We start from the raw sequence: 13,557 nt of genomic DNA, 5'->3' as shown, positions 1-13,557 counted from the left end.
GAGCAGGTCTGTGAGGTTACACACATGGATAAATGCTATCTGACTATAAAGGAAGACATCTTTGTTTGTTAGTTTGTCTGGTTGTCTGGTTGAGTGTTGTTCACACTTCTCTTGAACTTTTGGCCTGTCCAACTTTACACTGGCTGATCACAGCAACACTTACAACAAGTCTTGCTGATCCTAGCACTCACCAGCCGTCTTAAACTGACACGTAACTGTTAAAAACAGCACTCACTGATGCACTTATTCTTACTGTACTCTAATGTTTTTTTTTAAATTGTCCTAAAATTGTTGACAATTGCTCTAAAACTTAAACTGTTTACCATGTTGTTAGTCGCTTTGGCTAAAAATGCGTCAGCCAAATGTAATGTAATGTAATGTAATGTAATGTAATGTAATGATCACTCAAATATGTGCATGGTCAAGTATATAGTTTGAATGTGAAATGCAAGAGATATTGGTAAAAGGCTGAATTTAGCAGATCTTGACTTCAACAATATGACAAGCACCACCAGATGTACCTTGCAGGCACAAACACATTTAGTGCATCTTTGACCTCAGCTGGATGTGGAGTGCCTGCAGACATGTTTGTTTATGGACACTGCGGTAGTAGCACTACAGTACATCCAGAGGACAGATTAGGTCTAGACCTGGAAAGGGTTCTGTCTGAAGCATGCAGGATCTATAAATGAGTGCCAGGGTATATTTGTGGTTTACCTTAAAGCTGCATTGCCTCTTTATGTGCGAGAGTATGGAAATACAGCCGTTAACAAGAACCGGTTTATGCAGTCGTGTTGGGATTTTTATATTGCAAGTATCTCTGGTTTTATTAGTATATCAATGATAATATGACCCTCTCTGTCGCCTGTTATACTATACAGTACATTTGAAAATGGGTCCCAATCCATGTGTAGGGATGGCATCTTGCAATCGCAGGTCCTGGGAGTTGTTACCCTACATGTATGACTTTTTATAGCTTTCCAATCCACACATTCTAGAGTGATCACACAGTCTAGAAAGATCTGTCCATTAATGGCAAAATCTAAGAGATGGTAATACTTCAACCTTCCATTTTGAAATTGGTGTAGCCATTCAGTTGTTATTGTTGGCATGTGTACTGTATATTGCACACATGTATACAAGTGTCTATGTGTGTGAATGTGAAATTTTATTTTCATATTCCTACAGCGGTGTGTGAGAGTCTTTGTGTGAGTCTTCAACAAACCTGTGTGCATCTGCAACGTTCCACCCTTACTGCCAGTACTGATGATGTGCTGCAGTATGTGCTTGGAGAGACCTCATTTCCACACCTCCTTTACAAGGTGTTTGGTAGAGCTAATTTAGTTTCTCCACTGTGAGTCTTTGGAGAGAAACAACACATGCTGCTTTTCTTCTTTGGCCACATCACTGTCCAAGGCTCACTGCTCCTCTCGCCCTGATTGGACCTGCAGCCCTTCACGGGTGCTGTTGCATCCACAGGGTTGCTCAGATAGTTAGCTGGACTTAGACACAGTGCAGGGGCTGGAATTGATCACAGGACCTTGGTCATTTGGACTTTGGTCATACATGAATTTAATGATTTTCATGTTATTTGTGTCATTTATATCAAGTAAAGTAGCTTTTCTTCCCTCAGTGTATTGTGTAGTAGCAGAGTGTGTGTGGTGTGGGTGTACCATTTAAAAGAGAGCAAGAAAAGATTCATTTTTATGGAGGGCCTCTACTCTTTACTCTTCATCCCCAGAAGGTACACGAACACACACACACACACACACACACACACACAATCATATCCCATCTGCATACTCCTACTTGTGAAGCCACACGCGTACTTTAACATCAACCAGCTCTGCAACCAAACCACACAGCCCTTAGAGGTATGGGCAGGGCCCTGTGTGTGTGTGTGTGTGTGTGTGTGTATGTGTGTTCCAGTTAAGGACGTGCTTGTCCCAAGCTCTCATCAGCACTTCAAAAGAGGCTTCCCCTAGACAGTGCTTTCAGTTAGGCCGTCATCCACACACTGTCTCCCTTGGATGAGATTGACTGGATTCACTGCACTGTGCAGTGGCATTAGGCTCAAGGTTGACTTTGAGGAATGATGTGCTTACATGCTAGAGCTCATAACAAACCAGACATGGATGGGCACACACACACACATACACACACACAAACATACACACACACATGCACACGCACACACACACACACACACACACACACACACACACACACACGCGCACGCACACACAAACGAGCACAGGCACATCCAAAGAAAACATTGCATATGCAGGCAGGTCCAGAAAGCTTTACCAGATTACTAAATGAGACTCAAACCCATAGAAACACACACTCACACTCAAACCCACCCACACATGCACACACACAAGCAAATGTACACTTGCACGCATACACACACACACACACACACACACACACACACACACACACACACACACACACACACACACACACGCACACACAAACACACTTTAAAGCTGATTAGGCACATTTAATATGATTGTTGCATGCCAACATCCGCCCCCACTCTCACAATTTAATTGTGGCAGAGGTAAATTACAACAAGCGGTAGTGAGCTCTCTCAGTAATTTGCGTCCTGGGCTGGTCTCTCTGCATTAGAGGAATAATATCCAAAGTACTTCGACCCTCATTATAACCTCCTACTGAGCCGCGGATTCGCCAGAACTCAATCTCTCCTGCCGTGGTTACCGGGTCTCCCCACCTTGTCTCTCTTGATGAAGATTTTCCTGTTCGGTCGGTGTTACAAAAACCATAAGTAATGGAAGGCTCCTGGCAGTTTGACATGGAGGTTAATGAAGTTGTGGGGCTTCTGGTAGACAGGTGGTTTTGGGGCGGGCGAGTGTCTAATTAACTAGGGGCCAGACGGAGAGGATCTAGGGGCACGGGTGTGTGATACGGAGGAGCGATGGGTCGATGAACCTCGGGGTCAGACCAGGAAATTAGAGAGAAAGAGAGAGAGTGACAGTGAGTGAGACAAAGGTGAGAGAGAAGACAGAGAAAAGGAAAGGAAAGTGTGTGTGTGTGTGTGTGTGTGTGTCTGTGTCTGTGTCTGTGTCTGTGTGTGTGTGATTGTGTTTGTGTAGAGGAGCAAGAAAGGACAGACAATGACAGTGATGATGAGAGATGAGGGAGGTGAACAGGAGAGTATTGTGCCAAAATGTGATATTAAAGGATCCACACTGTGTTGGCTGAAGAAAAGGTCTGTTTCCTCACCATGACACAGAGGTCTGTACTGATATTGAAGACACATTTCAAACTGGGAGAAAGTCATCGTTGGTATTAGTTTTTTATCCCTATCCAATGTCAATTGGATTTGGCTGAGAAGATACTGAGGAGATACAGGAGGCAGTATCTGTTCTCCTCCTTTTGGAACAGAGCAGAGAATACACTGCTGTCTGCACACACTGCTGTCTGCACACACTGCTGTCTGCACACACTGCTGTCTGCACACACTGCTGATTTAGACTTTTGCTCAAGTTGGTGAGGAGAAACTCCTGACCAGAAACCCCCCACCCTCCAGTCCAGCAAAGGGAATCTCCCACGAGTGAAGCTTGCCTCCAGGTCAGGAAAGGGAGGTCGGCGGCCCTTTGTCCGACGGAAACTCCGAGCGGGATACTGGGAAGAGAACACCACTCCGTATCCAGCCTCCGATTGATTTTGCACAGGCCTTTGATAACACTGGTCTGGATGGTGTCTGGAGAGTGCCGTCTAAATTGGACTCTCCTCTCCTCTCCTCTCCTCTACTTTGTCCATGCTGCTCCTCAGTGAAGTCTCTTCGCCATCCTTCAACGGCTCCATATGGCGGCGTCTCTCTGTTAGCCCTTAGGGATGCTACACGCTGCTATATGCTGAATATATAAGACCCGTCCCAGTTCTTTTCTCTGATTAGCTATCCAGCTGATTCCACTCATCAAGGGCTTGTGGTGCTGTGTTGAGGATCAATCAGACGTGATGGAGCTGGGAGCATCCTCCGTGGTTTCAGTGCAGGCAGGCTCCCCAGAGGATGAGGGGAGTGGATGCATCACATTGCCTAAAAAGTGTACAAAAGAACGCAGGCTGCAGAAGAGACTGCTCTGAATGCATGACAGCTTGCTTCAGAGCGCATCTCAACAAAGGCTGTGTGAATGCAATTGAGTGTGATGAGAGATTCGGGATGGCTGTCGGTCTGGTTAAGCGGTGCTATTGAGTTATTCGTTTTTTTTTTCTTCTTGTTTCTGTGTTTCACAGCATGCCTTATGAAAGAGAGAAAGAGCTTGGCTGGGATAGTGTGGACACGCTGTCACGGACAGGTAGAGGGACAGAAAGAGAGGAATGGGTGGATGAAGAGAAAAGAGGGACAGAAAGAAAGAGAGAGAGAGAGAGGGAGAGAGAGAGAGCAGGCAGGGCGGCTGGGTCGGGGGCATCGGCAGCGAGCACCCCGTAAAAAAACGACGGAGGGGAGTGCAGCGAGGATCAAAGAGGAGAAGAGAGGGATGAAAGAGATTTTAATGATTTGTGTGATATCAGTGGTCAACATTTTGATCAAACGACATCGCGGCGGGAGTGCTGGAATGTGAACCACTGAGATATCTGTGTGCGTGTCTGTGTGTATGTGTGTGTGTGTGTGTGTGTGTGTGTGTGTGTGTGTGTGTGTGTGTGCATTTTTCATTTTTCTTTATTATTTTTCATTATTATTGGTGCCTGTTGGCTCAGTGATAGCCATGCAAGGTGTATTGTATAGGCTTGTCTATGTGTGGGAGATAAAAAGAGGCAAAAAAGTATATGTGTGTGTATAAAAGTATATGTGTGTGTGTATGTGTGTGTGTAGTTATAGACCCTAGTGAGTGTAGGCGTGTCAGAAGCCGGAGGCGGTTTTGGTCTTAAACAGCATGTGTGTGTGTGCGTGTGTGTGTGTGTGTGTGTGTTGTACTCACTTGTGTGCATATTAACTAACTGACTGGAGCTGGAGTGGCTGTGCTAATGCCTCTAAAGCACTGCAGTGTCCCACATCCCTGATGCGGACCCCTGATAAAAGCGCTGGATCGCAGGCCCCTAATTAGACAAATAACAAATGCGTTTGACCCCAGAGAGCACGGTTAACCATGGAGCCGAGCCACAGTCTAGCCGTGGGCGACGGAGAGAGAGAGAGAGAGAAGAGAGAGAGGAGAGAAGGAGAGAGGGAGGGAAAGTGACAAGGAGAGGGGATGGTGGAGCACAGAGACAACACAATTATCTATCTACACTAACGAGAGTTTCTTGTCTAATGCCTGCACCCAGCACCCAGTCCATGAAAAAGGAGGCACTCTCTTTCTATTTAACCCAAATATACTGTGTCTAATCCACTTTTTCAGCTTTTCCAGGTGTGAGTGAGTCTGCTACTGGTTCTCAGGGTCATGGTGATTTAGAGTGCCCTGATTACAGATACTAACAGTACTTCATGCATACAGAGCTGGCTCAGAATAGTTTGGTCTATTTCCTTGTAAAAGAGGTAAGGAAATAGAGAGAAGTTGGGTTGGGTTGAAGAAGAGTGTGATCTAGCCTGAATGGAGTGTCTTGGGGGGGTCAGAACTCTGCCCAGAAGGGGAAAGAGATAAGGAGGGAACACAGAGTGTGAGAGACATGAGGAACTGTGGGTGGGCAGGGTGAGTTTAGACCAGTAGAGTTGTTTGGTGGCTGTGTTGGGCTTCAGGTGTGTTTTTGAACTAAAACTTTATACCTTTGATAACTTCATTCTAAAGGTCCCCTCTGGAGAAACAGTCAAGCACACTTGTGATGCATATTAAGCAATGTTTTTGATGTTACAAAGTGATTTTCCTACATTGGTGTTATATCTATCTAAGAGCAAAGTGCATTGTTTTTCAAATAAAGCACCACATCATTTAAAACCTGCTGTCTGACCCATGAAGTCTTCCTTTGTGTTGCAGAATGGCCAGCGTGTGTGGTCCAAGGTTTACACCCCTTCATCTGAGCCGGTGAAAGGCGTGCTGATGTCCGAGGTGATCACTGACCTCCGCATCGCCCTCATGTACGAGGTGGGCCTCACCCCCATCAGCAACTTTGGCACAGGAGACCCCGTGGTGCGCACCATCCAGTTCGCCGAGCGTAAGTTTCTCTGACCTGTAGTGCCCTCACCAGAATAATGGCTTGTGTCTCACCCATATACAAAAATGAATTATCATAACTGTTATCTCACTTGTATCTTCATATACACATACTAACTAAATGGATACTGTACATTGGGCCAAATACTTAGGCTCACTTAAGACCACCTCCATGTCCAGTAGTTAACTGGATGAGACTTTCAGTCAACTCATCATTAGTTTTCATGAAGTATAATAGGATTGTAGGATAGAAAGATTTAGAAAGAATTTTGTGTCTGTTCTGTAAAGACGTGTAATTGCTGTGTTTTTGTTTTCGAATTTTCAACTTGCATTATCAACACAAGCAGGAAAGGGAGTTTGATCAAAGGCCATTTTGTTGGTAAACGTGAATGTGTCCATTGAAGTTGACGTGCAATGATTGTAGGGGAGGCAGTGTGCTGTTTGTGTGTGCAGCGGTGTGTTTGAAAGACAGATAAAACATGTCCATCTTTATGTTCTCTCTCTCCAGCGTACACTTATCTCCGTCCCTCAGGTAAGGCAGTGCCTCCATCCCTTTGTGAAGTGTTCCCTGTGTCCCGTTCTATTACTTGCTAAATGATTTACTCTCTTCATCCTCCTCTTTTCTTCTTTTTCTTGTCTTCCTTTTTGCTTTGTAGACAAATCACTTTGTTTTTCCTTCCTCCTCCTCCTCCTGTCGTCCTTTGTCTCGTTGTGCTTCATCATTACGAAAAGCATCCCTCATTTCATCTCTTGCTCGCTCTCTCTCTCTCTCTCTCTCTCTCTCTCTCTCTCTCTCTCTCTCTCTCTCTTTCTCTGTCTATCTCTCCCACTCCCATCTATCTCTCCCACACACACACACACACACACACACACACACACACACACACACACACACACACTCACACACACTTCTCCCGCCATTGCCCTGTGTGCCTCTCTGTCTCTTTCTCTGCCCATGTTGATCGCTCCTCCTCCTCCTCCTCCTCCTCCTCCTCTTTCTTGTTTTTTTCCCCGTTGTTCTCTTGTTTTGACATTTTCAGTTCTGTTCAATTAAATTCAACATTGCTCTACTGGCGCCCAGAACATGCTGCTTTGCCAATGTAGCACAATTAAAAAAGCACAGCGTAGATTAAAACAGATTGTGCAACAACTAAACAAATTGAGGAGGTGGATATAGCACTGTGGGACCCAAATGGTAATGAGTTCTCGCTCCCTTTTCTTAATTCATCCTCGAAAATGAGGGGCATCCCTGTGTAACTAATCTGAGCTGGTATAATATTGTATTAGAAACACATGCAGATGTGAGCGCACACATAAACACACACACACACACACACACACACACACACACACACACACACATATATATATATACACACACACACACACACACACTCTCTCACATACATACACACATACACACACACACACACACACACACACACACACATATATTATATATACACACACACACACACACACACTCTCTCACATACACACATACACACACACACACACACGCACGCACGCACATATACACACACTTTTCAAATAGGTGTGAATCAGCACATAGTGATTTGTTTAAATGGAGTGTATTATGAAGCTGACTTACTGTCAGCAGCCTTATTGTTTCATTGACACATGAGTACCCAGCCAAGTACTCTTCAAGAGAGTAATATTAAGCAATAAGTCCCAAAATTACAAAATAAGTGCACAGCAACAAAAAATACGATAATTTTTCAATTTAAAATCATCACTCAACCACAAAACAAAATTGACAGCGAGAATGGTTGCCATGCAACACAGACGCAGAAACACCGTTTGTGTTTGCCACAGTAATACTGATAGAACGTGATTACTGGTGTAGGTCATATTTATAAATATGATTTTAGAGTATTTTTTCTTCATATCTGTTAGTCAGTCCTCATCTCCCTCTGTGCACTTAGGCACGTATTTAAAGCAGTGTTTTTCTCTGACACAGATTATGTGTGTGGATTCGAGGACAAGCAGATCTGTGGCTTCTCACAGGACAGAGGCGATACGTTCGACTGGACTCGACAGAACCACCTGTCCCAGAATCCCAAGCGCTCAGCCAACACGGGCCCTGACATGGACCGCAGTGGGACTAAAGAAGGTGCGTTGACTTGCCAGTGCTTACCAGTCTTTTCATCGGTCAGTACCAAATTGAGTGGAATTAAATTTACCGTTAATTAACAGAAAATTGTGTGCTATACTGTATATACAGCTATTGTAAATAACTTGCTGGTAGGTAGAAATTATAAATCATCATATTTTTATTTATTTGAGACCCTTAAGATAAAAATATGAGTTGTTGGAAGAAACATGAAGGGATGCTTTATTTCATTCAATACATTGTTATCATTAAGTGACATTCATTTTATCAATTCTTAATTAAAATAAAATGAATGCTTATCTATCATGTCAAAAAGCTGTATACATCAAAAGAAAACAAGCAAAAAACAACATGGCTGGATTTAGAAGACAATTCCCTCAAGTGCAGGAAAGCAGAAACAGTAACCCAAAGTGACTGGCAGTCCCCATCGCGGCCACTCATCATCAATTAGACAGTAGATGACACAGCAGAACAAAAACACATCTCTCTCTCCGGCTGCTTCTGCCACAACAAGCTGTAAAAAGAAGAAGAGGAAAACTTTCCATGGCAACGGTTCCCCCATTTCTCTTTGTATCAATGACTAAATTAGCGGGGAAATTATTTTAGCTCTCCTGGTCCTGGAATGCCTCCCCCCCCCCACCCCTCCCAGTTTCTCTATATTTCCTCGAGACTTCTTAGCTCGGAGCAAGGGGACTTTTAATGCCTATGATAATATACATCAAAAGTGGTCTCCTTCTTTCAATATTAATATGCCCTTACCTCTCCTCTCTCATTGAGCATTCACCACTCTAATGTGGCTCCTCCTTAATATGGATGAAGGGGTGTGGAGGGGCAAAGGGTCCACTGTATCCTTTCAAAAGTGCCCGAGTCAGAGGGTTTTAAAAGCTGTCCAAACTCATCCATCACAAGTGTTATTTTAAGGCTCTTGGCCGCCGTTCCCTGGAAGTGCTGAGCCTGTCGGGGCTTATCTGATACAGATATATGCAGAAGTTCCGTGTATGTTCACATAACTGCACTCTAGGGGTACAGTAGATTCACACGTTCGCAGTCGTGAGTAATTTGCTAATATTTAAAAAAGGATCCCAGTTCAGGTCTGTGGGAGATTTGTCTGATGTTTGTCTGATGCTCCTCTACAATCTTCACTGTGGTCATTGTGGTTCGGAAGCTCTCACTAAGAATATGTTTGGGTCAGGACCACTGATAATGGGTGCAGCAATTGCCCTGGACGTGAATGGGTGAGAATGGGATGTAATAACTTTTAGAGAAAACTGAGCCCTCAAGATGTCTGTCCTGGGCTTTGTGGGGCCAGCTGGAAAATCAAACCTAGTGAACCCCAGAGGGGGGAATAACCTCACCATATTTCTCTACTCCGCAAGTAAAACCCCAAGTATTTTCTGCTGAGCTTTCAGATACTTCACTTTAAAAAATTCTGGAAGTTGTAGCATCTTTAGCAAATAGTCTTGTAGTTCAGCCATTGTTGTGTCTGGTTTTGGGATCAGAGCGTGGGCTCTGTGTCATCACCTTAACTACTCTCCATACCTCACTAATAAATCTTGTAGAACATTTTAGGCAGGGTTACTACTGAGCTCAATCGATTCTCAACAGAGGGTGGTCAGACCAATATATCGCAGCTGAAAATAAGGTCAGTGTGGATGTAGGTTGGCAACACTACATGGAAACCATTAGGAGTTTTGATTGGATGTATGCCAAGGATACTTACTCGCCATACAGCCAGTGAAACCACACAGGGGGGAATCAGTTTGCCCATTACGTCCCATTTTATTTGAAGGAGACATGCATTACGTAAGTACTGTGGGCCAGATGTGATTTAACTGCAAATATACGGAAATATTTCACCACAAAACAGACGTGCGCTTTCATGGGCAGTTTTTGTACAAGCAGGGGAATACCTAATTAGGTGCATTTTACGCTTTGCCTCCCATTTTTTTACATGAAACTCCCACTTTCCGCTGGTCCTCCTATGAATGCATATGCATGACACGGAAAAGAGCAAATTGCCATTCTCCTGCGACAGGCAGTCTGCGGTTTAACCCAAGTGCGGCCTGTTTGTACATACCACGGCATTTTTTTACGCGCACTTCACGAAGAAAATACACCTCAAGTGGGTGCAAAAGCGATAGTACATCTGCACCTCTGTGTTTAATTTCAAAGTGCAATGAGCATCCCCGCTGATAAGAAAGAGTATAAAACATGGGAAAAAATATAAAAAAGATTGAATTGGGAATGTGTGCTCAAAGCTTAAAGACCAATTTACATTAACTGAACCAGCACTGAGAAATCTGTCCAGCAGAATCTTATATTCTTTCTACATTACACACTCACTTAATTTAAACCTCTACTGATCCCCCGCATAATATGTGCCAATACTCATGCACCACAGGCTACTACATGTACATTGAGACATCACGGCCACGGGTGATGGGAGACAGTGCTCGGCTGGTCTCGCCGCTCTACAACGTGACCTTGACTCGCGGCCCCACAGGGACCATGCGGACGCCCTACTGCATCTCCTTCTACTACCACATGAAGGGCAAACACATCGGTAAGTTACCCTCTCCTCTCACATTTAATTCCTTAGAGTAGTAGAGCATTAAGTACCACATAATCTTTAGGACTCTTAGATACCATATTGAAGAGTTTACCTGCAAAAACAAATATCCTCCATATGAATTTCCATAAATCTTTTTTTAATTGTGCATTCCATGTGATATCAATAAAACTGTGGTCGGGTTGATTTATTTTTTTACTTAAAGGATAATTCCGGTATTAAGCACTTTGAGTCCCTTTTCTGGTTTGTTTTGGATGAATTAGAGTGGTGGACACCGTAATTTTGACGATGGGTCCTATCTCAACTTTCTGACTTGTTTTGAATCGCCTTTGACTGTTTCATAGTATCTGGCTATGGGCATGCACAAACATGTCCTTAAAACAACCCTTAACGTTTGTTTTCAAAACGGGGCATCTCACCGAGTGGTTAGTGATGTTCATCAAACGAGGACCCATCGTCAAAATTTCGTGTCCACCACTCTAGTTCATCCAAAACAAACCAGAAAAGGGACTCAAATACCGGAATTTTCCTTTAACCCTGGGATGCACAATGAAAAGAATGAATTATGAATTTTCATATACTGTAAATGGAGGTATCTAGTTTTGCAGAGAATTCAAGTACACTCATTACTGAATTGATAAATGCTGTGCCATTTCAAAATGAGTACTGTAATGTATAGTTAGATAATAAAGTTAGACACTGAGTTAGGATTGCAGTCACTTGCAATGTCACATTCATGAGGGATACAGTATAATTTATTGCTTACATAAGCACACAGTAATAAAGCCACTATCAAGTGGACCCTCCGGTTGTTCACCTGACCCTAATCCAGCTCTGAGGTCAAGTGGGTTTGGCAGGAGACACCCCTTGCTTTCAGCTGACGGTGAGAGCCCTGGTCAGAGGTCAAACAGATAAGTGCTATAAAGTGATGTCAAACAGCGATACTGAATGCAGTCTTAGACCCAGCTTGGCTGATGTGACCGAATGTCCTCAAAACGCCTCTTTTGGAGAAGCACGATCCAGGTCCTTGGTGTATGAGTGTGTGTGTGTGTGTGTGTGTGTGTGTGTGTGTTTGTGTGTGCAGTCTCTATTTTTTCACTCTGAAAGCTGTTTACATGAGGGATGACTGTCGGGGGAGAGGAGCTCTCACTGTGTGTGTCCGGGAAAACATGTCTGAATGTCTGAAAGCGCCAGATGTCACCCCAAAGATGAATAAGTCATCAGAATTTTAAAAAGGCACCTTTTTTTCCTGTACGCCCCACCCAGACTGACATGGTAGCTCTGGTCTTTTTTCATCTATGTGTGTCTCAGTAGACTCCTTGTATGTGTATTGTTCATGTGTGTGTGTGTGTGTGCGTGCACTTGTTTTGTCCTCAAAGCTGACTTATCTCCTGCGCTCCCTCAACAAGCATTTACAGGGAACAGCGCTACCCATGTAGAGAGCTCTGAGCATTCCCCATAATGCATCTCTGTGCCTCAACCCATTCTTCCATCTCTGTCAACAAGCTCCTGACACCCCCCCCCCCCCCCCCCCCCCCCCAGTACACCACCTCCACCTCCACCTCAGCCCTGCCTTTCACACCACCCTACTCACTCCCACTGCCTTGCACCGCTCCCTTACCCTCTGCCGTGCCAAAGCCAACCACTGTGCCACACGGCACTTTAAAATTTCAACCAGGGCACAACAAACATCTGCCAGCCTGGGGGCAGAGCGAGCCGCAGACACACACCCAGTGCACACTCTGCGAATCGCCGGGATGAGGTCACCAGTGCATCTGTGTGTGTGTGTGTGTGTGTGTGTGTGTGTGTGTGTGTGTGTGTGTGTGTGTGTGTGTGTGTGTGTGTGTGCATGTGTGTGTGTGTGCATGTGTGTGGGGGTTCTCCAGTGGAATGCCGAAGCATCACAACAACAACAGACGTGTTTTGATTTAGTAAACCTCCAGTATAACAGCATCCATTATGCATCGGGGACAAATATGCTTGAAAGGTCACGGATGAGAAATGGTTCTCACTCACTTGTCTGAGAGTATCTTAGGTTTGGTTCCATGATTCAGTCTCACATTCTACTAGCTGAAGCCCTTTACAGCTCCATATCCATGTCCTGTTGGGTCTCACATGCAGGATTTAGTCCTAGTAGTCAGATCCAGATTGAAGGTTCACATCACTGTGGAAAAAGTTCTCCTTATACTGTACTTAACGCTCCATGCTACATATTGTTATAGGATTGACATGGTGTTATGGTATTTCAAGTTAAAGTTTTTGCTGTGACATAAAATGTATGTATTTAATAAGTATAACATTTTTCTACAGTATGTATCACCACTGCACTAGGGGATGAATGACTTTGGGAGCCACTCTCAGTGAGAGCGCAGAGTTCATCAGAATTGCTGAAGGCAAATGAAACATTTAAAAGTTAGCTAATCAGATGAAACATTTCCCGGGGTGCTCCGGCCATCGAGTCATGCGTGGGTACGTGCCCGCCCGGCGCCGACTCTGCCATTAGGCCACTTCCATTTCCTCTGGTGACTCAGTGGGGGGAATCAGGCCGTGTCGAGAATGGCAAAAGATGAAACTCACTGAGCCACCACGAGAGCTCTCGCTTGCTGCTCCCTGTTGCTGCCGTCAAACGCTCGCCTCTCTGCCAGACCTCACATGTCTGTGTGTGGGGACGTGTTGGTTTGTGGGGACATATCGTGGTTTGTGAGGACCAAGTGTGTGATGTTGGCTCTTGATTGTTT

The 13,557-nt window shown here is 44.5% G+C and overlaps 1 protein-coding gene across 1 annotated transcript in view; it reads left to right on the top strand.

Annotated features, from left to right (window-relative positions):
• Nucleotides 1-13,557, top strand: part of mdga1 (MAM domain containing glycosylphosphatidylinositol anchor 1) — a 183,116-nt gene that overhangs the window by 140,572 nt on the left and 28,987 nt on the right. Inside the window, exons 11-14 of the mRNA XM_076300802.1 lie at nucleotides 5,922-6,117; nucleotides 6,625-6,648; nucleotides 8,098-8,250; nucleotides 10,652-10,813. Of these exons, the coding sequence (XP_076156917.1) occupies nucleotides 5,922-6,117; nucleotides 6,625-6,648; nucleotides 8,098-8,250; nucleotides 10,652-10,813 (535 nt within the window). The remainder of the gene's footprint in view (nucleotides 1-5,921; nucleotides 6,118-6,624; nucleotides 6,649-8,097; nucleotides 8,251-10,651; nucleotides 10,814-13,557) is intronic.

This window comes from Alosa pseudoharengus, unplaced genomic scaffold (genome assembly GCF_046254945.1).
Source record: "Alosa pseudoharengus isolate Yale_2024_CS ecotype anadromous, Long Island Sound unplaced genomic scaffold, YU_APseudo_1.1 YU_APseudo_1.1_scf_22, whole genome shotgun sequence".
Classification (NCBI taxonomy): Eukaryota; Metazoa; Chordata; class Actinopteri; order Clupeiformes; family Clupeidae; genus Alosa; species Alosa pseudoharengus.
This window is presented reverse-complemented; position numbering and strand designations above follow the sequence as displayed.